This window comes from Xiphophorus hellerii, chromosome 11 (genome assembly GCF_003331165.1).
Source record: "Xiphophorus hellerii strain 12219 chromosome 11, Xiphophorus_hellerii-4.1, whole genome shotgun sequence".
Lineage (NCBI taxonomy): Eukaryota > Metazoa > Chordata > Actinopteri > Cyprinodontiformes > Poeciliidae > Xiphophorus > Xiphophorus hellerii.
The window spans coordinates 8,267,659-8,294,922 of NC_045682.1; the positions used below are offsets into that span (position 1 = coordinate 8,267,659).

The 27,264-nt window shown below is 38.9% G+C and overlaps 1 protein-coding gene across 2 annotated transcripts in view; it reads right to left on the bottom strand.

Moving 5' to 3' along the window:
- Positions 1–27,264, bottom strand: part of opcml (opioid binding protein/cell adhesion molecule-like) — a 285,206-nt gene that overhangs the window by 128,164 nt on the left and 129,778 nt on the right. The window contains exon 2 of one of the 2 annotated variants that reach the window (XM_032576660.1): positions 26,280–26,355. In XM_032576660.1, the coding sequence (XP_032432551.1) occupies positions 26,280–26,355 (76 nt within the window). Of the gene's footprint in view, positions 1–26,279; positions 26,853–27,264 lie in introns of those variants that run through there. The other variant, XM_032576659.1, reaches the window with a different exon arrangement.

Consider the following 27,264-nt stretch of genomic DNA (forward strand, 5'->3'; position numbering starts at 1 on the left):
GCAGTGTATTTTGCACTTTAGTTTTAGAGCAAAGTAGTTCATACGGCAAGTTTAAGATTGAAGTAAGCGTTTCATTTAACGGCAATGTTTTGAGGTGGGCCAGGTAGAGTCCACATTTAAACCAGATAGAAAATCTGCTTGGTGGGCTAAATATTTGCATGATGGCAAGAAGACTTGGAGCTCATCACTGAAGACAGATCGTCAAAATGCGAATGAAAACATGCAAAAAGCTGCTCAGCAATTTTAAAAAAGCGTTTCATTACTGTATTGCCAAGAAATATTTCCCTCAGACGACTGAAAAGGTTATGAGTTATTTTAAAAACTGATTCTTTCATAAAGTGTAAATAAAAACATAGATAGGTAATTTCTGACTACAGAGACTTTACATCATCTATATGTATACAATACATTGTATTCTCTATAGATGAGACATATCAGTGAAGCGCACCTGCATTTTACAGGTCTGCTTTCACATTCTGGGACACAGATCGACTCCCTTATGCTGTTAAAATTCTCACCCAGAAAATATTTCAGTGTGCATGTCAGAGAGTTCATTTCTTGCAGTCTGTTCTTTGTTCTGCTTTCCTATTTCATGTTCTCTGATGATTGATCAGCCCATCTGTCCTCCATTAAATGAATACCTCCCTCAGTACATATCAGCGATTTAATGGCCGTGATGGAAGAATTTCAAGAAATCAGTGGCCACAGCATATGTATCCAAATAGTACGTACAATATTGCTTGATATACTGCAGCCTGGTCTCACTGGCCCCTGGTTGAAGGTCGTTTTGACAGCCACAGTGAAGTCAAGAGTTTTCAACAAATACAAGCAGTTCATCAAAGCAAACAGCCAAGGGGGTTAGGATTAGGGTAGGGATAGTTTTAGGGTTTTTGTTTTTTTTAAAGCAGGTCTATAGAAAACTAAACAAAAACATTATACTTAGGCTTAGTTGACCTATTTTATCAACTCCAACAGCAATAAGACAGTAGACTTCTCTATGTGGTATTGTATTCAACTTTCACTCTTCAACCAAATGTTCAGTTAGTGAAAGGTTCGTTTGAGAGAAGAAATTGCAGGATTTACACTCTGCTAAAAAAAAAAGATGACTGGAGGACTGGAACTAGATGATCATGAAGCTTGTTTAAAAAATAGCTGCTGATAAACTGAAGTTTTTATTCTTTAATCACTAAGCAGACATAGATCCCCAAATGTCGACCTTATAAACTGCTTATTTCGTCAAGAGCAAGACCATTTGGATTCCAATTATTTGCTATGAAAAGCAATTACACTGATAGCATCATAATGCCGTCCTGTCTTATTTTCATATTCCTCATATCAGATAAATTTGACTTCAACATTCTAATGACCTATTTCAGATTGTTTTTATTAAAGACGATGGGTACAAGCACGCATCGTTTAACGCGCTTTTCCTCTAGACTTCTAAATTTGACACTGGATACGAACGCCTGACCAGAAATACGGAGCAAGGAGCATCTCGCAGCATGACTTATTAATTTAGAAAAAACCCCAAAAAACATTTTGATGTCATTCCTCAGATGTTGTTCTCTCTTGTCAGATGTTGTCAGTTAAAAAAACAACAACAACACATATGCAGTAAATGAGAATCTCTGATTACTGCATCTAGTGTTTGTGGGTTGGAAGAGAAGTGCAAATTACTTCCATCTGCCGGACTCGATAGGAGAGCTTTTCTACTGCATGCACTTAATCCAAGCTGCTTTGCAAAAGATAAATTAGCACCACAAAAAAGTTGCCTTCTTCGTTAATTCCAATCACAGTAAAAAATAAATAAATAAGAGATAAATTAAATATCACATTTACAGCTGAAAGTGACACACATTTGGAAGGTTTTGCTAAATGGGCATGACTTTAGATTCTCACTCAAAGACTAGTTGCAAACGAGGTTTCCCTTGCCATCCGTTCGACCAGTGCTGAATGTGAAATCCCAGTCAATAACCGTTCATTAGTTAATATAGAAAACGACTTCTCGGGATCACAATTCCGGCTGCCTACATCATTACATTGCGAGGTGATTTGAAAAGTAATTTGATTAGACCATTTAAAACAATCATACGAACCAGCAGCTATAAATTATTAGCTGCTTAATGGCTCATGTTATTGCACGGCCTGAGAAGCTGATTGCTGTGCTGCACTGAAATAATAGTTTAGACTCAGACCGTGAAAAAAAACAAAACTTCCCCATAGTGCCAGCCAAAGCAATGGCACCTGTTTATTTGGACACAGGTGAAGGCGAGTGCTCAGGAGAAAGGTCAAAGCTTTTATGGGATAATATTCTTCTAAAAAGAAAAGACGGAGGGAAAAAAAAAACAGGTCGGGTCTAGGTTGACTATTTCTGCTAAACAAGAAAACATTCTGCTAAATTGGCTTTATTGATTTTCCAAAGTTAAATTGTGTATGTCAGGAAAGATTTACAATAGTTTCAAAGCTTTTCCTCCTGCCAAGCTTCCATTTATTATCTTAGATACAGCTCACAGAATATGTGTGGGTAGACAGATGGTGTTGCTCCACAGGTCAGAAAAGGACCTGTGGCCAGGCCAGAAAAGTCCAGAAAGGCCTCAGGACTACAGTAGCATGCTACACTAGCATGGTGGGGAAAAAAAGTCAGAATGTTTAAAGCAAATCACAGTGCAGTCAGATCCTATTAATCATTGTCACCAGACAAACCTTTGGGAAGGTTTTGCAAAACCGTGCTGTGAGGGATTCCTTACATTTACATATATTTTTGTTCAGTTCAAATTATCTCTAGCTGGAATATGTGAGATATAAAATGTTTTTTGTTTTTTTCTAAAACTCACAAAAGCTCACGAGGGAGCTAACGTACATTTTCTTCCGCCAGCAGCAATTGTCAACAAGCTCTTGACCACAGACGTGTCAGCTTCTGCTCCGGCGCTGCTGAGTGGAGCAGCAGAAGACTGAGGCAGCACAGGACAACTCCTGAGAGGAAGCTCTATGTGGAAGGATTTCGAACTTGTTGCATTGATGAAAGCACAAAAAAAAAAAAAAAAAAACTGTTGTTAGATTTGAACCCAGGACCTTCTTGCTGCAAGGCAGCAATGCTAGCAACTCTACGTTATATTTTCAAATTCTAAAGTTTATTTCGTCAAAAAGATAGAGTAGAGATGACAAGCTGATGTTGCATGCAAAAGTTAAATAGCTATAGGAAATCTACCACAGTGCCTTGGAAATGTCATAAATAGGTAATGTCCAACTACCAGCTACATTTGGAGCCGAGTGTCTGCACCAAGCTGAATTAAAAACAAAACAAACAAAAAAAACCCCGTCTTTTCCAACATTGAAAACATTCAACACCATAATGCAGAGGCAGTTCGAGAATGGCTATATTCAGGATAGGAATAGAAGATCGACCCAGGTGGAAGAGATTCTTAATCTTTGATTTTTCTCATAAGTGTGGGGTGGAACAGATCAGGAAATCTATAAGCAAACAGGGGCACATCTGCAGAAAATGAATGAAGTCATTTTGAGGAGAGAGGTGAACGAGAACTATTCTCTCTATGGGTCTGTTGACTGATCCGCGTGAGCTCCTATATAACCTCACTAAAGACCATGGCTTTAGCTTAAAGATGCAAATAAGCAAATGTTGCTTAATTTCCCTTTTGGGATCAATAAAGTATTTTTGGATTGAACTGAATTGAATCGTGTGTGAGGAAAAATATTTAGGACAAATGAAGTTTGTTTCAGATCATAATTACAACAATTGATTGTCAAAGTGTCAATTTAAAAGTATGGACAGTTATGCCACCAGGTTAATGCAGCTTTATATATATATATAAATATATGTATATATATATATACTGTATATATATATATATATATATATATATATATGTGTGTGTGTATAATTTTGATAAATTAGTTTTTCACTTAAATTGGGCACAACATTGTTTTTTATGAAGAATGATTTTTCCAGTTGTCATTTTTAACATCAAAGCAAACTGCCATTTTATCTATAATGTGCAACACACTGATCTGTGACAAACACACTGTGTAAGCTGAAGGGGGCGACCTGGTCTCAGACGAGTGGTGAATTACACATTGAAAGAGATCATATAAAAAAAAATTGCTATAAGGAATATGAAAAAGAATCGCACAAGTACTGATTTATCTACGCCGATAAAAAAAATCCACAGTGTTATCTCAATCGTTCTAATACTGTAAAAGCAAAAAACTGATACAGTTTTTTGTTTAATTTAATAGTGCAGAACCAAAACATCAACTAATTCCATTTAGCTAGCAGCTTCAGAATGATATTTCACGACATCAACTCAGGACGGACGTGATTCCCAAATGTGATTAACAATAGAGAAGGAGGAGGGGTGTCAATGAGAAGCTAGCAAATCAATTTATTACAGCCAGTGGTTTCAGCCACTTATTTGTTTAATGTAGTATGACATTCCTCCCAGATGACTCCCCGTCAGTTTTATCCATATTAATGAGCACCATCAGCTGGCAGCGTGAGATAAATTTGCCGCCTCCTTTGTCCTCACATAGAGAAACCCAGTTGTAATAAAAATGTAGGGCTCCTGTTGGTTGTAATGTGCCAAAACCAAACACACCAAAACGTGACTTCTATCAGAAGAACAGGGGAAACGTGGCACAGTTTGAGGTGCTTTACATCCCAACACGTGTTCCAGTTACTTTAAGCCTTTCCTTAAATGACTGCAGCATCTTTCAACACATTGTGATCTGGTTGTCAGCTTAAGGCAATATTTGAAACATTGGAATTTTATATTACATGATGCAAGCTAAGATGTTTTGCTTACAGTACGCCTGTCAATATAAGCAAACATGAAAGAGTCAGTTTGTGGCTTTTTTTTGTTGCTTTTAATGCTTGATTCCTACCAAAGACAGATAGGCGATACCACAAATGGTTCAGACAGCAATAAACAAGATGCTAATCAGAAGCAAATCGCCGTAATGCACATGTTCATGGGAAAGCTTTCGTATTCAGATGAGCTCGTAAGCAGAGGCTGGCAGCCTAGTCTCATTTAATGGTCATATTTCCTGTACACTGCTTTTTGACGAAAGACGCTCTTTTTGTTTGGTTAACTTTCCTCCATTACCATTAGTTGGATCTCATTAAAGCAATGCCCTTATGCTGCATTTTTAACATACCTTCACTGACAAAGTGAGCTTGGCACCCAGAGGGAAAAACCTCGGTTAGATTATAGTGTGCCTAACAACCAGAGATATGTTTGGAAAAGATCTATGGAAGTAGCTGGGATGTTCAGAGGTCTTCAAAGACACACAAGACAGCTTTATTAACACTTGGCAGAGATTTGTAGAATTTGTGATTTAGGTTTGCATGGCCAAATGATCATTACATACAACTGTCTAATATACCCAGAATGTGTGTCACATAGGCCCAATCTTGCAAGTGGTAGTTGAGGGCACCTAACACATTGTACATTTTTTCCTCACCCAAGACACCCCACATCAAGAAAACATGTTGCGGCTCAATAGGTACAATCACCGTCTTGCAATCTAAAAGTTGTGTGCGCGATTCCAGTTTTCTCTTACCACATGTTGATGTGCCCCAGGGTAAGGCACTTAACTCCAAGTTGTCGAGAGTGTACGAATGTGTGTGCATCTGTGGCTATCTGTGCCCATCAATAGCCCATCTGTGGGCTATTGTGTAAAGCACTTACAGTGGTCAAAGAGCTAGATAAATTCAGACAGGATTCCCATGACAGCTGCATGTTAGATATTTTGCAGCGCCGCTTTTCGTTCCACACCAGATTATAACTGTCCAATCATGCGGCAGCTATTACATCAGAGCAGAGATGGCTGCGATACGAGTGCTGCTATGATCAGTATCAGTCAGCATTAACTAATTACATGTTGTATTGTACCTTGTTTGCTGATAAACCATGGGTGACCATCATGTGTCTGAACGGCAGTATCTCTGGTTAGCTCAGAGATCAAGCTCAACTATAGCTCTGATGGCCCACTTATAACATTTAAGTATTTACTTCTTGGTGCACAAGAGAAAATTCTGTTCTACACTGATTTGGTGTTGTGTCCATGCCCAAATAGAGTGCCAAGCCTTTTTTTTTTTTTTTTTTACAAGAAACCACCTCTGTGACTTTACTTGTAGGCATCTCCAGCTCTATTGGAGCTTCATAATAAGCCAATAGTTAGACTCATGTGTCAAACAGTACAGTATGCTCAATTAACTATTCAAAGTAGTTTAGAAAGTTTCTATCTAAGGAAACCCAGCAGATTGGAGTTTACCAGGGAATCAGCTGGTAAACTGGTTTCTCCAACTGCTTCACAGCTACGGTCCTGCAAACTTTAGTTGCATTCCTGTTCCAATACAACTGAATCAAATAAATGGCTCGATACAAAGCCTGTGAATACAAGCCCTGTGCAGAACTTGATGATGAGGTAATTTAGACATTTGATCCAAGTGTGTTCAAGCAGAGACCCACTGAAAACTTGCTGGACCGTAGCTCTGGAGGACTGGAGTTGGAAGCCCTGGATATTAAACATACAAAGAAATGGATCTTGAGGACTGACTTCGGAGAGCCACTCTTCTAAAGCCAGAACAGTGCCTATTTTTTCTAGAGTTGTAATCCTAATGATTAAGGATTTCATTTCATTTTGATCACTTATTTTGTCATTAGCTCAAATAAAATTTGGGAAACATTTCAACTATCCTAACCCTGAACAACGTTCTGAAGTCCTATATGTGAGTATGAACTGCTCAGGGAACAGAATGAATGAATATAACCTGCTTCATACTGCATTAGCACCTCGTGAGCATAAAGACTGGCGCTATGAGAACTGATTGAAGAACACACCACATATGGTAACCAGTCTTGCGTGGCACGGCAATAGGTGGCCAGCGAATAAGGCGTGTGGGTGACGACAGCAATAAAAACGTTAATTGTTATTTTCCAACTTCCACAAAAGTAGAAGTGTTTGAAGCGATTGTAGAAAATGCGGCAGCACAAGTCCATTAAAAGGCTGCTTGCTAAACTGTTGCTTACAAAAAAAAAAAAAGCAAATTACCACTGACTTCTTTTAATAGGAATCTACATAATGTGCTGGTGGCGAGAGAGAGAAAGACAGCATGTTGATGTGAAATAGACAACCCACTGTATCTAACCGGAGCATCTTCTTTGGAGACGATGACCTACTTTTCCCGCACTGCATTTTTAGAACAAGTATCTTTTGCCACAGAATCCATTGCAAAAACACGTCTTAATGCACTCCCTCTTTTCATAAACAGCATGAGATATTAAATACAGCCATTAAAGCAGGGGAGGTCAGTAATTAAGCAAAGTCAGTCACTAATTAATTTATCTCTACATACTTATCTTTGCATAGCACATGGGGAATATTAAAATTAACTTCTAGTCTGACAGCCTAAAGGAGGTAAAAAAAAAAAAATGAGGAAAATCATTAATCACTTAGTTTTCCAAAAGAAAGCAGTTTGTTCCAGTGGAGTCCAACTGCCTACAAGGGTTAATATTGGGCACACATATGCATACTATGATGATAACAGAATAGAATAATAGAGTTTAATTATGATTAGTAAGTTAGCAATTTGACTGGCTACCTTAAGATTAAGGATAAATGAGTACAGAGAATGTTAAGAGTTCAGTTCATTATCCAGGCCCTTCACAAATACAACATACAACACAATAACCCTGTTTAAGGCCAAGCACATACATTATTTTAGTAAAGCAAACTAAATTAAGCAGTCTGTGGCACCTGTAACAGTCAAGTTAAGGTTGTTTTCCTACATCCTGGGTTCTTACATTTGCCACAGTTAGATATTTTTTTTTCTTCTCACAGTCGGAGCTGCAATATTCACAAGACATTCAGTCCATGTCTGGTCTCAAGTAATCTGAAATCCAAGTCAGCTTTCAAAATGTCTGAAAGTGAATACGAACCGTTCTATAGGTTCAGTTACAGTAACTAAACAATGTCAGCAGGCAGGTTCTTTCAGCATTACAAGCTGAAATTAGCTTTATGATTTATAGCTTCTGAAAGCTTCTGTAACTTTTTTTTTTTTAAATATGTTTTTTTACATATTTCATATAAATCTCACTATGTCGTGATAATATAGTATGAAACTTATCATCATGCTCTGGGGTTGCTTCTCTTCAGCAGGGACGGGGAACATGGTCTGAGTTGATGAGAAGACAGACGGAGCCAAAAACAGGGCAAACTTAGAAGAAAACCTGCTGGAGTCTGCAAAAGACTTCTGACTGGGCGGAAGGTTCACCTTCCAGCAGGACAACAACCCTAAACATAAAAACCATGCAGGGATACAATGGAGTGGTTTAAACCAAACATATCCATGTGTTTAGAACATCCCAGTCAAACTCCAGACCTAAACCCAATCGAGAGTCTGTGGCAAGATCTTCTGTTCCTCTAATCTAACTGAGCTGGAGCTGTTTTGTAAAGAATAACAGGGAAATATTTAAATTGCTAGACGTGCAAAGCTGATAGAGACATACCCTCAAAGTCTTGCAGCTTTAACTGCTGAATACTTTTGCACACTGGACTTTTCAGGGGGGTTTTTGTTTTGAATTTCCACTTCACAATTGTACATCACTTTGTGATGGTCTTTTTGTTTGTTTGTTGTAACACTTTGGCAAGCCACTATAATTAAAATCTGGCCTAAAAGCTCTGCTATGTTTCTTTTTAACTGCAAGGCTTTGCATGTAGGGAAATAAAAATTACAGTCCTTATTGCAGAAAACTAAACTTTGAAGTTGTGGATATATGAAACACTTCTACAAAGGAGAACAAATTTATTTAAGTGTAATACACCCTCCATTGCAATCACACCACAATATTTAACAAATCTTATACAAAAATGTATCACAGTTACTCCATAAAAAGTGTCGACGTTAGAATATCCGAAAACCTTCTCAGGTTAATTACATACGGAATCCTACTAAATGTGCCTCAGGGATTCTGAAATGTGGTCCAATTAGTAAGGAAATCTTTGGACTGAAGTTTGTCCACAAGTTGCTCCTCTCTATGAATAGAATCAGATGGGTGAGAAGGATGGTAATGTATTAAAAAGAGAAGGGAGAGGTAGGTGGGAGGAGGCATTAGGGCGTAAATTGCCTGGCAGAATGTGGCATGAACGGAGCGTGTTCTTGATGAGTATTAATGATATCAGAAAAGTGCAGCCAAACATGCACAGTGGAGAGACAGCGAAGACAGGCTGTAATGGATGAGGCTTAGTGAGAGAAGTGGAGGAGCTAGTTGGACTGCAGCACAGCACATAGGTTGCTGAATATTAAAAATTAATGACTATCTCGGTGATTTACGGCAACACAAGGGTGCTGTAACCCAACCTGTGTAAGATGGATGTCTTGGGGAAAGCTAGAAGAAGACTGATGCAAACCATGTGAACTACTAGAGAGTGGGTGCATGGGAGCCTGACCCTTATCCTCTGGTACTTTATATCCAGTTGGTGTTTCTCTGACTGGCGAAATGTTTCTACAGTATCCTTTAAGGAAAAAAAAGAGGAAGCAATAAGACCCTTCGCCTGTGTTATGAGAAGCATATCTCAGACGGGGGTTATAAAAATAAAACATGCTAGGTCTGCTATTATCCAACTTTGAATGAAACCATAAACCTCACACTGAGTGGTTACTGAAAGGAAAGAAAAAAAGAGAGGTGGAATCTTTCTTGGCTCATTCTCAGTAAGTGGTAGATGCGCAATGACATGCAAAGTCACTACAGGACCCTTTCATTAAATACATTTGAATTTCATTTAATTTAGTCTATTCAGTTGGATTTTTCTATATTGCACCCACACCAAAAAAAGCCCTTGGGTCCATCACAGAGACACACCCACCAGTTAGAGTGGCTTATTAACCTAAAATATATATTGGCTGTGTGAGGAAACGAGAGCACCCACGGAAAACCCACACCTCCACAGGCAATACACAAAAACTCTACACAGAAAGACCTGATCTGAGATTTGAATCCATGAATAACAGCAGTGCATGCCTTCATATCAAAACGCAGAGATCCGACCGAGTTGTACCGCTGCAACCAATAAGAAAGCACTGTTCAACTGAAGGAGGTCAGCAGCGAGACGGCCTTAGGCAAAATAATGCCGAACTAAACAAATTGCACCCAAATGTCAAAATTTGCACAGAAGAATAAATTGAGAACTCTGAAAAAGAACATAAAAGTTCTGATAAAAGATTATCAGCAAAAAAAAAGTTGATTTGGGGGTAAGTTTCACTTTAAGAATTGACCGAACATCAAAAGTGTCAGAAAATCTATTAACACAATTTTTCGGTGCACCTCCAGTGTATATCAAGTATATATATGCCAATAACGCCACCTGCAACAGTACTTTGCAAAACACTAATCAGTACAGTTACAGGTGTATTTTGGTGGATATGTTTCTAACACCTTCTAACATCTGAGTCAGACTGGGTGGAGAGCAGCTGTGAACATCTATTTTCAAATCCTGTCGCAGAGAGCAGGATCTCGGTCCGGACTTCCACAAGGTCATTCTAACATATGAATACGCTTTATCGCCATCCATCTTCTCATCTACTCTAACCAGCTTATTTGACCTTGCTAAAGCATCACCACAGCATGATGCTGCCACCACCATGTCTCGCCATGGCAATGCTGTGTTCAGGATGTGTATGGTTTCTTTTCTGCCACACATAGAATTTTGCATGTAGGTCATCATTTAATTCTACTTTAATCAAACTCGTGCTCCCTAACCCGCCTGCCGTTTTAGGGGCTTGAATCTAGGAATGTCTTTTTGTTATGTGGAAAACCATGCCTTCTCTCCTTCTACTTCACAAGTAAACACTAATTCATGTTGGTCTATGTCATAAATCCCAATAAAATTCATCAATGTTTGTGTTGGTAACATGACAAAGTGGGAGTTTAATGCAGAGTTTAATAACTGGTGGAAACGAAAAGCACGTGTCCACTTTGAATCTGTCTGTTTGACTGGATTGAATGGATTATATATTTCAGCATATGATATGGATTTTTTTTTTGTAAGGTGCTTGAGATAACATGTGTAGTGGCTGGAGCTCTACACTGAACTAAATTGATTCCAAAGAGTTTATGAATCCTTCTGAAAAGCGATGTGTTAGATACATTTTTGCTCCTCAGAATTGGTAAGTTTGTTTTTCGTTGTTACTGGAAAACTTTGGATTTTTTTTCCGTTTTAATTGAGATATAAAAAACTGCCTTGAACACAGATAGGAAACATAATCTTGTTTCATAATGAGTGGCTGAGTTTATTAAAATCCCTGATATATGGTTGAAATTAAACAAAAGATACATGATTCCAAGATTTTGAATGACGCAAATAAGCTCAGTGCCCATTTCTATCATCGTTCCTTCATGCTTGTTACAGGAGCACACCCTTCTCTGCTCATTACCGTCATATTACTTTCAGAACTAACTAACTCCCTGTTAGTAGAGCTGCGGTGTATAGCCGTGTTTTGGGTCAGATTGTTAAGCGTGATGAAACAGTGAGGCAGGAGCTTGTTAGCAGCGAATCACCTTTCTTTCTAACTGCACTTAAAAATGGAAAAATGCAAAAAGAGAAAAATGAAGCACAGTACTGGACACTTTATGCTCAAATTAAAGCAACTTTCTTGTTACAATTTTTATCTGATTTATTACCACTCGTATTAAAAATATTGTTCTTCAAAATGAAATTATGTCGGTTTGAAGACTCTCTCTCTCTGAACAAATACGAGATAAACCTGTTAACTCCTATCTACTCTAAGCCGGGTAAATGATTTATGCAGCAGGGTGAACCTCCTGGAAAAAAAAAAAAGATCTTTTTAGTGTCAGACCTGATCAGTGAGAAACGGGTCAGAATCCCAGGGATGGTAGTAATATTTCTGTTTCTTCCCGTTGCTATTCGAGATCTTGTCTCACAGTCAAAATCAGAATCAGAAAACTAATAATATTGAAGCATTTCATGGATAATATGTAACTTCTATCTGCAGATTACTTTCCCTGCTATTAAACAGAGGTATATATTTCAAAAAGTGAGTCTAGAACAATATTTTTGCTCAGTCCAGATAATATTACACCCCTGATCCACTGACCAACCTGAAAACCTTTATGATCCTCAAGAAGAAACATGTTCCTCAGCAGAATCATGGAAAAAACAAAAATCTGTTTAAAAAAAACTAAAAAGTTTGCTTCAAGTTCCTTTTTATGGATGAAAGCCATAAGCAGAAGTTGTCAGAGACATTTGGATTGCTGCTCCATGGATTAAGTCTGGCTTGGCTTCATATTTGCATTTTGAGTATTGTCAGTGTGCCAATTTTTATTGTTCTCCAGTGTAAAATGCATATGGCATTAAAACCTAGCCGGAGGCCATATGAACTGTTGGTGTGCAAAAAAGTGTGTCTTGGTGTTTTGCCGGTCTGCGTTTCCCCTGCAGCTCCGCATCACCCATGCGCTAAAAAATAAAACGTGCGTTCTTGCAAGCTCACAATCGGAGTTGAGTTGACTTTGTTCAAATATTATATCTGAGTCTTCACGGTGGAAGTACTTCCTGTGTGTGCAATCAAAGAAGACCGGAAAAGAGCTTTGAATGAGATGGCTGGCCGATGGGGGGAAAGCAACTATACCCACAGGCTTTAGGTATAGTTTTTGAATTGATTTTGGTTTTTATACCAATTAAAACAATGTAGAAAATACATTCAGAGCAAGCTGATTCAACTGTAGAATAGTTACCCTGAGTTAACATAAGAATCTAATATTTACTCATTTTATGAATTTTATTGAGAGGTTCAACATATGGCAGAGCATTTGATAATGAAAAATAAACTAATCAGACATGTTGAATATTGATTTTTCTTTTCTCTTAGCACCTGCCTTAAGAAGAAGAAAGTCCGGTGCTTATTATCAAGCAGAGGAGATAAAGATGACCACACAATGTTCTTCAGGGGGAATTGAATTCTGAAATCAGGTGAAGAGGACATTATGTGGTTCAGGGCTGCACAGTGACGCAGTGGGTAGCTCTGTTGCCTTGCAGCAAGAAGGGCCTGGGTTTGAATCCCGAACCGGGGTCCTCCTGCATGGAGTTTACATGTTCTCTCTGCGCATGCATGAGTTTTCTCCGGGTACCCCACACACACACACAAAAAAACCCCAACATTTTTTGCATGATTAGAAATATCTGGGATTAAAAAAAAAAAAGGCATTAAGCTTGCTGGTGCTGTTGATGTCTGCATTTAAGAGGCTTTGGCTGAAGAGGTGATGAAGATTTACCTGCTGCAGAACAGAGACAGCTCAGTCGAATCTACCGATGTAAGGGTTGTTATTGAGGGAATAACTGTTCTCGGTAATCTTTGGGATTTCAGCAGAGGCTGTTGCTCTCTGTTGGGACTAGCCTACGCTTTGGATCTGAAAGAGTATCAGAAATAGTTTTGAGGCATTTCAAAAGGATTCCTAGAGCTGGATCCCAGAAGCCTTTCAGTCAAGGTTCAGCGACTTAGTTATTATTGAGAGGCTGTAGCTGAAAGTTATTGTTATGTCTTTTTATTCACTACTGTTTTCTCTTATGTCATGTTTATTGATAGGAAGCAGCACAGTGAAATTTTCAAGCAATGAACTGAATTTTTAGCATCGTGACTATATATATATACCCAAAACTTAACAACACAGCACATGAGACAGTCATCCATATGTGGTGGGAAATGTACTTCCACTGTTGTTTAATCCACAGTGGAAGTACTGTGGATTAAAGATAGTAAACTGCATTCTGTATGCAGAATGCAGTTTAGTTTACTGGATCTGTGCTTCAGATATGTCTCAAAAATAGAGCTGTTTATAAGAAATAAATATGTAATTTATTGGAAAATGCTAACTCGTGATCCTCCTTTATATGTTTTTTTTCTACACACACACACACAGACACACACACGCCAGTTAAAGAGTGAGAAAAAAAAGAAGGTAGTCGTAAAAAATAGTATTTAAATAGGCTAAGCTTTATTCTCTGAGTTCGGACAGCAGAGGGTTGATCCAGAAAACAAGTTAGTGACTTGGTCTGGATTCTGCAGACCAGAAACAGCCAGTGCAGGTCAATCATTGCGGTATATCGCAGACAGATGGCTGCCTCTCAAGCAACTAAAGTGCTTCCATTTAGATGACAGGAGACACACCTGCAGATTTCAAGTAATAAGTTGTTGTCCTCGCTCCATGTTGAGTTACAGATTCAAAGAGCTAGAAACTGCCAGAACACCTAGAGGTATGTTGCACTTCAATAAAAACAAACAGCGATGGGGTCAAACATCAGCCGCAGTCCTTGTTATTGGCTTTGCACAGGTGATGGTAGCTGAGCCGGAGGTGAGAAAATTCACTTACAACCACACTGTGTTGCCCTTACACTGAAGCTCGTTGCTTTCAGGGGAAATAAATCCTTGGTTAAAACCTACCATGGAAGATATTGCATTTTCAAGTGATTTAAGTTAGTTGATTTTTATCATTAATATTGTTTTATAACTAATGCTGTAGATGATATTGAGCTAATATGCTATATGCATTAATTAGGTTTGGGAAAAAATTTAATGGCACAGACAACAAGTGTTGAACACAATTACAGGATTTACTAAATGATATGCAAGATTTTCCCTACCAATGTTTGTCAGTCCGGCAAATAATTATTGCACGATATATTGGCGCAGGAAACAATTGGACATTTCCAATTTGGAAAAATAGAGACATGCACAGACTTATTTACCGATTTAGAATGCAAAAGTTTAAAAAAAGTGGAATTAGTTGCCAAAAAATGCAACGTTGCATATGTGGGACTACTTTGACTTTAAAGGGGATGAAGAGGTGGCTGTTTGCCCTTGCACTGATTCAGAAAAGTACTCAAACGGTCCGGCTGATTACGCTACACAATCACCAGCCGCTGCAGCCTATCAACAAGCTCTGAAAAAGCTTTTCACTGACAGAAATACAAAACAAGATTAAATACGAAGAGGACAGTCCCAGATAGACACAACACACCTTGGTTGTAAATATCTCCCAAAGGAAAATACATGACAGATGTTCCCAATTGATGCCACAAATGGCAGGAAAACATACATACCGGTCTTAAGCAAAAGCAAATCTTTAAGAGGAGCTAATGTCGGCTGGTTTGACCGCATATTTCCAAGTATCGGCTCATTTGACCGCAGCACGCGCAGACCTTCTGAACTCGTCTTCAGAAACGTTGGTAAAAATTGTTAACCACCTGCGCAAAATCCAAACAAGGTAAACATGCTTGTTTTCCTCACCAAAGCAGGAACAATTTTCGTCCAAACATAGTGTGACCCGTAACATCCAAAGAGCTCAGCGTTGGCCTTATCTGACCAAACTACATTCTTACAAGTGTTCTGCAGTCAACATTAAATAAACTTTATCATGCTTTTACTTCAGCAGTGAGTGTGGTGAGAGGTAGAGGTAATTTTATTTATATAGCACATTTTCAGCAACAAGGCAATACAAAGTGCTTTACAGGAATTAAAAGGAAATTCAAACAAAATAATACACCAAAGGAAAGAGCAAAAGAAGAAAAAGCTGATAATTTTGATCCAAAGTAAATAAACTAGAGAGGTCACAGGGGTTAGCTGTGTTACTTAAATGTGCCAGTTGTTTTCAGGGTCCTTTCTGAAGGTCACAGTGAATGCTCCTTCACTGTCGGGCAAATCATTTAATTACTTCCTTAATTGTCTGTTAGAAATCTTAGGAGGGGCACCCGACTGTGGCTGTTTTATGCTAAAACTTAGCACTGTAACATTTAGAGTTTTATAAGTTACCAGTTGATATGAAATTAGCTGATATGGATTTGCACATAGGAGCAGTAAATCGATAACTTCATTTGTGGACTAATTTGCTTTGATTTCTTTTCAGACATCTGGTATGAATTTTATTTAACAGGAAGCCTTACAATTGCTTAAACTACACGTCCATCCATATTTTTCTGTGCTGTAATGTGATAAACAGAGTCTGTTTGGGGGTAAAGACACTACTCTGAACTAGCTATATTGTTACCTTTGTTATTGGAAGTAACCACAAAAGTTTCTAATCTCGTTTAAACGCTAAACATCTCATTCAAATAAGTTATAAGCATAATGGAGGAAAATAGAGAGACACAATAAATCTGACAATTTCTCTGCGCAAACAGCCGTACTAGGAAAATAGAGAGACACAATAAATCTGACAATTTCTCTGCGCAAACAGCCGTACTAGTAGAAAATTTGAATTAACATTGTTAAATGCATGATTGCCACAAAGTATGATCTGATAGGTATAAAATTAGTATAGAAATACATTCTTATTATGAACAAAAGTGTTGGACTGCTCATGGATTCACTGGGGATGACTGAACACATAATGTGCTTCCAGCTCCTTGCAGCTCTTTCCCTCTGTAGTCTCTCTACAGTCGACAGAGTCTGTGACACTGCAGCACAGTTTCCTCCTGAAGAGGAAATAATGTAAAGATGCCAAAAACTCTGAGGACACATAACATGATGCCGTACTTACCAATCACTGCATTAACATTTTACCGTGTCCCCTTATGAACGAAACTGGTGCTGTATTATAAAATAGTACATGACAAACAGTAACACGTGATTTGATTGTAATGCGTTGATTTGAATATCCGCTCTGTTTGTTGATATGAAATGGACTTTAAAGACTGTCTAAGCAGACAGGGAAAAGGACATAGCACACCCATATTGCAAAAAGAGGAATGACAGTGTATGTTCCTGATGATTTATTTATAAAACAAAAGCAAATCTTCCTTCTGAAGCTTAATTTGAATGACAGTGAAAGGCAATTATTCCTGCTCACATCTGCCTAAGTTCAGGTTGGATGTGGTGTTACAATAATATCTATTTGGGTCTCTCATTAGCTGTTTTAATAATGCAATTTCCTAGAAAAAAAATATTCCCCTGGGAAATATATCAGGAAATCATGAAGCAGATGCTGCAATCATTGATTAAAAGATATTGTCAAGATTACATTCATTATGCACTTATGTTCTAAGCACCATTTCTTTTTTATGTAAAGTAGAGAAGCTTACCAGGTTATGTTAATTAATTATTAATATAAATGCGTGTTTTTCATCCATGTTTCACACCTGAAACCTGAAGTAGGCCGGACTTGTTAATTAGTTCCATATTTTCATCAGAAGACGAAAGCCTTCAGATTTTAATGTGAAGAGTGTTTACATCAGTAAACAAAAGACTTGATCTAATAAAATGTGCCATGAACTGGGAGATGGCTCGATCATTTCAAATCCAATTGCCAAAGGGTTTGTTGTAGATCCTACACTGTCAACGATTTTTATATCAGGATAAATGTCAGTGGATCTGCTCAAATACCCTCACAGACACAAAGCTAGCATGTGCACAGTGAGTCGAATCCATAATGAACTTAGGCGTCAAATGTCCTTTAACTCCCATTCAGAACATTTTTCAGAACTTTCTTTCGTCTGTACAATGCAGCCAATATCTTTGGAAAATTCAGCCTTAAAATGATCCACAAACTAGTCGCTTCGTTCATTGCTAAACTACTTTGATTCTTTATAATATTGCCCACATAAACAAAAGGAAAAAAATAGCCTTTCAGGTGATCCCAAATTGCTGCAAGAGATGTGATGACAAGTAAAAAGAGAGCTTATATTTATCCAGTTTAGTTTATCTTCAGAGGTTATTAGTTCAGTTCAGGGTAAAATTTAATTAATCTGTTTTCACATATGACACTCTGAGTGACCAAATTCAATTTATTTGAGGCAGGTGATTGTTTAATTTCTCCCCAACAAGCCACTTTTCTATCGTACTGTAAGTTTACTGATGGTAGCCTCGATAAACACAATGAGATGTTGAAGTTAAGAGACTGCTGTGTGGTGGAACCAGGTCTCATTTTGTATCGTGTAGACAGTCATTCTGTCTACTTGAAGCTTTCTTTTTCATTAAGCTTATAGTGAGAATGGTTTTGGTTTATAGTTACTCTGCAGTTTGTTTGCCATATATTTTTTGATCTGCTCTCTTCACTCATTCTGGATGCACTTGCAGTTACTGCTGCTGTTAACTTTATATTCTTCTTGTTTTCTCCTTCCATAAAAAATATGCCCTACTTGTATGTCTGACTCTTTTGTTTTCCTGTCATCTCATCTCCCGGCCGGTACGGTAGATGGCAGACCATTAGCCTTCTTCTTCTTGACGTTTCTCCCAGTTAACAGTTTGCTGTTGTTCTCCGCCATTGCTCCATATTTGCTCAGGTTGAGGGACTGCAGTAAAGTTAATCTTTGATGCAATTGTCTGTTTATGATCAACTAATTATGATCTCATTATAATATAACTAAATTGAATTAATATTTCATTTTTAGCCATGAGTATTGGTATACATTGCATTGTATAGAGATACAAAATGTATGTATTAGATGTAAACTGCACAAAAAAATTAACTAAACTGAACTGAAATAAGCATATTAAACCAAATCTGACCAGATGCACCAATCAGATCACTCAAAGTGGTCAATACAGTTAAGTCCAGAATTATTCATACCCCGTTAAATGGTCCCTCAGTCTAGCTCTGTAGGCTACACAATCATGGGAATGACTGCTGACTTGACAGTTGTCCAAAAGACGACCATTGACACTTTGCAAGTCACAAAAGAATAATTGCTAATGAGACTGACTGTTCACAGAGCTCTGTGTACAAGCACGTTCATAGAGAGGTGAAGTGGAAGAAAAGATGTGGCAGGAAAAAAAGTGTACAAGCAACAAGGATACTCGCCTCCTGAGAATTGTGAAACCAAACCCATTTTTAAATGTGGGGAAGATTCACAAAGAGTGGACTGCAGCTGGAGTCGGTGCTTCAAGAACCACCACAAACAGATACATGGCTTCAGCTGTCAAATTCCATGTGCTAAACATTCGAGACGGAGCCAGAAGAATCTCACCTGGGACACTTCTGACACCCAACTATTAGGTTTAATAGTTGTTGGTTGGCTTACCAAGATTTTTGTTTCTATTATGAAAGAAGGTTGAGAAAGATAGTAAGATAGCAAATCTTTGTCAAAGGAGTAAGAATTGTGAAGAAATTATCCTTTAAAAATTATGTAAAAAATTATTAAAGTCTTTCGCTGTCATTAAAGGCAAAATATTTATTGGCATCACAGCAATCAAACACTTGTTATAATGGCGATACTTCAATATTTTGCCTCCATTAAAAACGTCTCAAAAGCCCTTCTTGCTTTAATCTTTAGCTCCCCAAACAGATTCTCTCATATTTAGGTGTGGTCTTTTCCAGGGTCACTTCAAAAAATTAACATCTGTTCCAGTCAAAAGTAATTTGCTATCCAAATTTATGGATATGGCATGAATAACTTTGGTCTTGTATGCCCAAGATTGTTGTAAAAATGGATCTGCTTACTATAATCCATGGTACACATTTGGATTGTCAAAGGCATTGGACATAATAATGTACAGCAACATAAAGAAGAATTCTGTGTTAGAAGACCTGAACACACAACATAAAAAAATACATGTTTAAAGTCAGCGAGAGTGCAGCAAAGTCCCAGGTAATTATTGCATGTACAGTTTGACTGATTTACTGTAAAAATGCCAGAATTTTGTGGTAAAATGGGACAGCATTAGAGACATGATACAAATAAGTCTTTGTGGAAGATCTGCAGTTCATCCTGGGGACAAATATGAGTCAGACTTGGACATCAAAGCACAAAACGAAGCAAACATCCAATCTACTTTTCCCCTGTGTTGTACAGAAAGCATTTGGTAATTCTCTTGTTTCAGCTGAGAAATGCCAAATTTGTAGAAATGTCTTGATTTGTTTTGTGCACACATTACAATAAACGTAATAAATGTTGAACAGAATTTGGGCCTGAATCAAATTCTGTTTAAATCCTGAAACATTTCTGAATACTAAATTAGTTTAGTATTTATTTGAGAATCAGAATAAAATAGAATTCTTAAATTAATAAATTCACTCCATCTCTAAAAGGACCTGCTCACCTACCCAAATCATTGAGTTTAGGTTTTCACAGCACTTTCAAGGCCACAGATGAGCAAAAACCAGGATGCAGAATGATTATTGCTCTGAGGAGATCCTCACATTCTACTGTAATACATATAGTCAAAAATTCATTAATAAATACAGAGACCTCTGTATGGTTTATTCATTTGGCTAGTTGTTTTTTTTTATTTTTTAAAGTTCATGCAAAATGCTATGGAGGCAGGCAGCTAGGAGCAAAGAAAAAAGTGAAAAAGGAGCATTGAGATAGGTTTAGTGCTTAAGTGATTAGTGTGGTAAGCTCATAAAAATATTCTGCAACAAAATGTTCCTCCCACATGTTAAAAGAAATTACAGCAATCAGGATTCCTGCCACGGGATTCTTTAAAGAGGCAGCAGTGGCTAAAAAGGTAAAGGGTTTATATAACAGCAGTGAGGTCGGATGAAAACCTGTCCTTTCCTGCTAACTGTCAAAGTGTCCTTTTGTCTCTGTGAGACACCATGCCCGACATTGCTCCTAATGCTTTCATTGTGGGGGGAAAAGTACTGTAAAGGAAAAAAAAAAAAAAAAAAGACCAAATGTACTGTTAGAAGTTCTGTGAATATGGGCTGGTGTGGGTTATGTGAAGTGTAAATTGCTTTCTGTGATCAACTCAATAAGAAAAGCTCTGTTAGCTAATAGAAGGAAATGACTGCAAGTGAGGCAATCATGAGTTCAAGGTGGCTCTGTTCCAAATACCGCTGATGCTTATGCTACTTTTACACTGGCACGAACTGATAGGCAGATCAGTGTTTACATGAAAATTACAGACGGGAAATCATTTCCCCAAATGTGTCCAAAGACTGATTAGATAGAACTTAATAATGATGACGTGCATACTAATTTGAAAAAGTCTAACCGATCCAATATGTGTACCAAATACAAATCAACCTCACAGCTGTTTTGCTTCCTGCCTCCGGTGCGTGGCCCCTGGCCCCAGGCCCTCCCCTGTGCGCCTGAGCCTCTCCAGCCAGCTGTCCCTCCAAACCTTTGCATCGTTGCCATTTCGGTGCCGACACTCCTCACAGGCAAGGATCACTGCTTCACAGGTATCACAGGTATCACGGCTCCAGCCGCAGGTTGCTCAGCGCATGCAGCAGTATAGCTGTCAAACGTGTGGACAATGCAATCACATGCCAACTCTGCAGGGATTATTCCCACCCACAGAAGCCAGAAAGAGGCATGAGAATTATTTTTTTTTCTCTAGTTCTTTAAACACCATCCAGCTCCTCTGCACCTAGGGAAAGACTCAAAGCAATGTGGGCGGATAAAGTCTGGTTCCCTGGGACTGTGTGGCTCCTTCACTGACAACCGGTTCATCTTCTGAGGGACGGCCGGTTGGACACAGTGCGGAGGAGCACAGTGGAGCCTCGGGTCAGTGCATTGTCAACTCCCTGGTCCACTTTCAGCACCTTTTAACACTGTGCTTGGAATTCAACCCTGTGTCATGGAAGCTGCACCTCTTCTTTGATACCTTGCCAATTGAGAGGGGCCCAGGTAATGGTTAGAAAAAGGAAAGCAGCAATGTTCCAAAATCCAGAGTGAAAGCTGCTAAAGTAATGGTTTTTAGAAGAACCGGCAAGTCTCTTCAGGGCTGCTAATCAGTGAGAGCCAGGACAAATCTGGAATGGCTTAGACGGAGGCCAGGAGCTGCACAGACCAGAGTGAAGAAGATGAAGACTAAGCAGATTTTTACTTTAGACATTTGCACCCTCCCTGTGGCGATCTGGTGCATGATGACCTATGAGCCAAAAGATAAGCTGCATAGCTACTTATCTAGCAAGAAGTATAAGGCTTAGCTATACCTTTTGGCCACCTAAATATGTGGCCAAAAGGTGGATCAAATGCATCTCTACGAGTGAGACTATAATCTTAAAGTTGTTGATTATTATTTTTTTTTTTGTAATTTAATTCAAAAAGTAAACTCCTAAACATGGGTATATCATTTAAGCATTTAAGCCTGACCATTTTTTATGGCTTTCAGATAAATACAAAACCTACAATCCAGTCTCTGAGGAAATTAGAGTATTGCTAAGATCCAAAAATAGTTTATGCACAAACATCATATTTTGACGTTGTGGCCAACCAAAATGTGAGGCAGATTCTGGACTTGACAGCTGTCCACAGCAGGCGGTCACTGACCCTCTTTACATGAAGGTTAAGCCATGAAAGGTCACTACTAAAGAAGTTGGCTGTTTACTCATTGGGAAAGTTGAGTGGAAGAAAAATGTGTGGTAGAAAGAAGGAGCACAAGCTACATGGATTACTGCTGTCATGAGAGGATTATTAAACGAAGCATACCTAAGAGCCTGGGGAGATTTACAAGCTGTTGACTGCAGCTACAGTCAGAGGTTCAAAAACCACTGCACACAGATTAATCTAGGACACTCTCACATTTCTTATAGTAAGAATCTTTACTGGTCTAAGAATAAAACGGACTAGAAAGTTAATTTGTTCTCCAAAGTCATCTTTTTCGATGAAAGAACATGTCTGATTTCACTTGGAAATCAACTCAGGTTCCACAGCCTGAGCATGGACTGGTAAAAAGCTCTGCAGATGCTGATTTCATTTTCCTTCAGAGCTTGGCACCTGCCCACATTGCAGAAAGTGCTGAAACCTCCTTTAACTGCCCTTGTATCACTGGGCTTAAATGGTCAGTAAACTCGCCAGACCTAAACTCTAAAGCTAATCTATGGAGTACCGTCATGATGAAAATGAGAGACACACGCAACAATGCAGACAAGCTGAAGGTGTACTGAATGCATTTCATGTACGATGCATGGACATCTCGTTCAGTAGGCTGTTAGAAATAACCATCAGAATTTACTGAAATACTTTAAATCAATCACTCTGTGTAATAAATGTATATATGAGTTTACCTCTTTTAAAATGAATGACAAAAAATGTATTTTTAATGGTGGTCTAAATGATTGAACAGCAGCTGAAAACTGCGGCTTTAGTACTGAAAACAGAATTTTAAATCACATGCCCATCAAAACAAAATCCAATGTTCTTTTGCTGAGGTTAACAGTCATTGCAATCTACAAAAACTCTTTGAAGAATCGGAATTAATATGAGTTACAACAGCATTTAATTCCCTTTGGGATCAATAAAGTATTTTTATATTGTATTGTTTGAATACCTCGACAAAAACAGACGTTTTTTGTTTTTTTTTTCTCCAGTAGAATCAATCATGTTATCTGGGAAGGTTTTCCAAAATGCTGGTCTCCATCATTTTGCCGAAAGAAAAATGAGTCACAGCTTGCCAATCTTTTCTAGCTGAAAGTGTCGGATAGATAATTCCGACTTCAAACAGCCCTCGCTTAGCATGAGAAATGTCTAAATCTACAGCAGTCCAATTAGAAAAGACGGAACAAGTATAGCTTGATTGAACTGCTTGCCAGGATTATGTGTACTCTCTGTAAAGGCAACATGGCAGGATAAACTTGGTATACAAGACGTTATGTGAATAAATGTAATGATTTGGATTAGGTTTGCAGCAAAGAGGGGGAAGAGAAGGACAGACCCAATTTGACCCTGGATCCATGATAAGCTACCAGGTCAGCAGCAGAATTGGGGTTTACCACAGGTGCCGAAGACTCAGGATAAATCGTTTTCTGCAACTTGTCTCTTATTCCCTGCTGAAACTGACTTCCTAGCCTGCCCATCTGTCACCTCTCCTGGAGACGTGGGCCGCCTTTCACTGGCAATACACCACGGTGAGAGCCCGCTTTTTCTCATCATCATCAGGGTGAATTCTCTTTCCGTAAAGGAGTTGGTTATTGCATCTGGAACGGATAGTTACTACAAAAGCTATCGAAACATCTTCGGAAAAACTGAGCAAAGGTTTGATCTCCGTCTATTTAAGCCTGTTGTAGTAGAAATGACTTATAAGGCTCAAATTATATGAAGGCACTCTACAGCACTATTACTTTCTTCAATTTACTGGGAACCTAGGCGTTGCTAGAGGAATTTTAGTGAGACCTAACCCTGAGGATGAAAGCCACATTGCTCCTCCTGACTCTGATATTTGACCATCAGTCAGATCCTCCTCTCAAACACCCCAGGGGGAAGTGGGATCCCTAGATAATTGAAACACACTAACTTGCGTGTCCTTGAGCATCCATTATGTTATGTTGTTCAGTACTCGATTTATTGTCTGCTTAGTCATGACATTTCACGCTTGTTTAAGGGTTACCTTAGGTTCATTTATGTACTGGGTGTGAACGTATGATCTTTTAAATGACAACTAAATAGATGCCAGAGTTTGTTTGTTTTTTTTAGAGGATTACGTCTGGAGAAAGTGAAACATCTTCATCTGAGGAACACCAGTCTCCAGGAGTCATTCCCTGATGCTGTGACCTCAGTATGTTTGGGTACTGTCATCCATGAAGAAGAAAGTCGACCTTAGTCACTCTTGCGATGCCACAATAATTGGATGAATGATTTTATTCAGGTACTATTACTTTTTTAAACTACCATTCATAAGGTACATGGCATTTCAGTATTGACTGAAGTCTAGTCAGTATTGCAGTCTGGGTGGTTGAGTCTAGTCACCCTCGGCCTCCTCCATGGCTCATTCAGTGGCAACAGCAACTGACGCATGGCATTCTCCTTGACAAGTCTTAGTGGTTTTCTATTCTGCTCAGTAGAAATCTGCTTTCTTCAAATTGCTGTACTGAGGCCCATTGGTTCCTCATCTAGAACTATTGCTCGCTGACACATTCAAGATGAATGCTGTGCCAATTATCATGGAAGGTCTTCTCACACAGAGACCATGCTGACGTAAGCAGGGTTTTTATATGGGTGGATGTGACACTCCAGAGTTCACCAGAGTTTCACCTCCCTTTGGATGTGCCTGGAGTTAAATAGCATTTCCCATCTGGTTCCACAGGACACTGTTACTAAGGAAGCAGTCATCAACATGGTATCTGGCCAAAATACATCCACTTCTAAGTCTCTCTGTGAAGCTTCCAGACTCTGTGTGTCTCTGCAATCTGTTAATGACACTCTGTGACAGTTCGGTGGCGTCTGCCCTCAGAGAACATCCTGCCTGAAGGCTCACAATACCCAGGAACTGCTTATTGACCGTTGGGTGTCGTCTTGATGCTATGTGGCCAAAATTTGGACAGCTTATCAAAGAAGGACCGTTTAACTGTGAGTTGTCATTGATCCCAAAAATGTAGTGGTTGACACACACATCAGAGAGAATAAAAAGAAAAGAATTTAATAAAATATTCTGTTTTGCAATTGAGTGCTGGAAATTTATGCCATTAGATGTGATTTTCTATTAGAAACATTTGTTATGCAGTAAGCACTAAAACACTGAAAAGATATGTAGATTTAGAATTTAGAGAAGTTCTAATGAAGATCACCTGTAAAGGTTATACAGCATTCTTTGTTATTGAAAAATTTCATAAGATAAGCCATACACACATACAGACTATAGATAGATAGATAGATAGATAGATAGATAGATAGATAGATAGATAGATAGATAGATAGATAGATAGATAGATAGATAGATAGATAGATAGATAGATAGAGTTATTTAGTGGGGCAGATTTTAACAATTGCTACATACTCTACTGCTTCCAAAACACGCCCAGACAACAGCATCTATAACATGTCCATACTGTGGGGGGGGGGTTCGCGTGTGTGTGTTAGAGTGTGAGACTTTTTTTGTATAAGTGTATCAAATGTATTTTTTGTATATTGTATCAATATTTTTTACAGGTGTTTATAGAAGCCTATTGCAGGAACGGAAATAGTTTAAGGAGCTCAAAAAAGCAGTCCTACGCCCTCATTTCCAAAGGAATCTGTCCAAACTTTTACATTCGCAGCCCATCATCATTTTAACACCTCTGCTGACACTTCATTTTAGTACATCAGCTGTGCATCCTAAGTAAGATATTAACCAAGCAGATCAATAACACTCAAGGGCAACGAGCCTGGCTGTAAACACCGAGTTTAGCACCAGGACTCGTTTATGTCGCACATAGTTAAACACACAACAACAAGCATCTGTGTGCTCCATAAGCGCTAATTCTGAGCCAGTTTAACTCCGGGGCTGCTGTGCCTCGGACCAACACACAGTATAAAGCCCAATAGGAGCACATCGTTTTTGAATAATAATAATAATTAAAAAAAAAAAAAAAAAACAGTTCGAGACTTACTTTAACACGGCGCTGTCCCCCTGTCTCACGGTGATGTTGTCCTTCAGTGCAGAATCCCCGCTCCTGGCTGGAACTCCTGCAGGCACAAGGAGCAGCAATTTAAGTCCGAGGACGACCAGGAATTTCCCAGGTTCTGCCAGGTAGCCACACATTCCCATGTTTGTTTGCTTCTTTCTTTTTCTCTTTCTTTCACTGAGCAACTTCCAGAAAATAATAATAATGAAAAAAAGAAAAAACCCAAACTTAACGCGGTCGTATATATTCCTTTTGCGTCCTTATCAGCCTCTGCTCCTGGCACACAGATTTGCTGCCACTATGTAGCGCCGGAGAGATGCGTTCTATCCGGTTCTCAGCAAGACCACCGCGTTTCTCGGAGAAATGCGCGCCGTCTCCTCTGCTCCCGACTGTAATCTCTGTGAAATGGATGCTGAGGCACAGATGCATCAGCCTGAGCTCCTGTACGTTTCCCTCCCCTCCCGCGGCGTCCTTTTCTCTCTGTCGTCGGGGTGAGGCGGTGAGAAGCTGAGAGCATTCAGAGCAAGCGGCTGAATCCGCTCACTATCCTTTTTTAATTAAGTACACACACATCTCTCTCTCTCTCTCTCTCTCGGGGTGTGTGTGTGTCCCTCTCTCTGTCTCCCTCTCTCTCTCTTTTTCCCCCTCCCTTATGTCCTGGTACTCTTGCACCATGAGGACCTGTGGACATACCTGCCAATTCATAAGGGGATTCCAAGTTGTGGTCCATGGAACACCAAGGGGTCCCTGTGTTCTGCATATGGGACACTTAAATAACTTGAAATATGCCTGCTATCCATAACCTCGGGCTATTTCCTATTATATTCCACGATGGTTGAATCATAGCTACAAGCTAATCATCGAAGATTGGAAAGATTTCTAAATATGCACACCAGCATACAACTCTGGTTCTCTGGCCAAAGAAAATAATATACTGATAGTGACCTGATGATTTTATGCTTTTAAATCG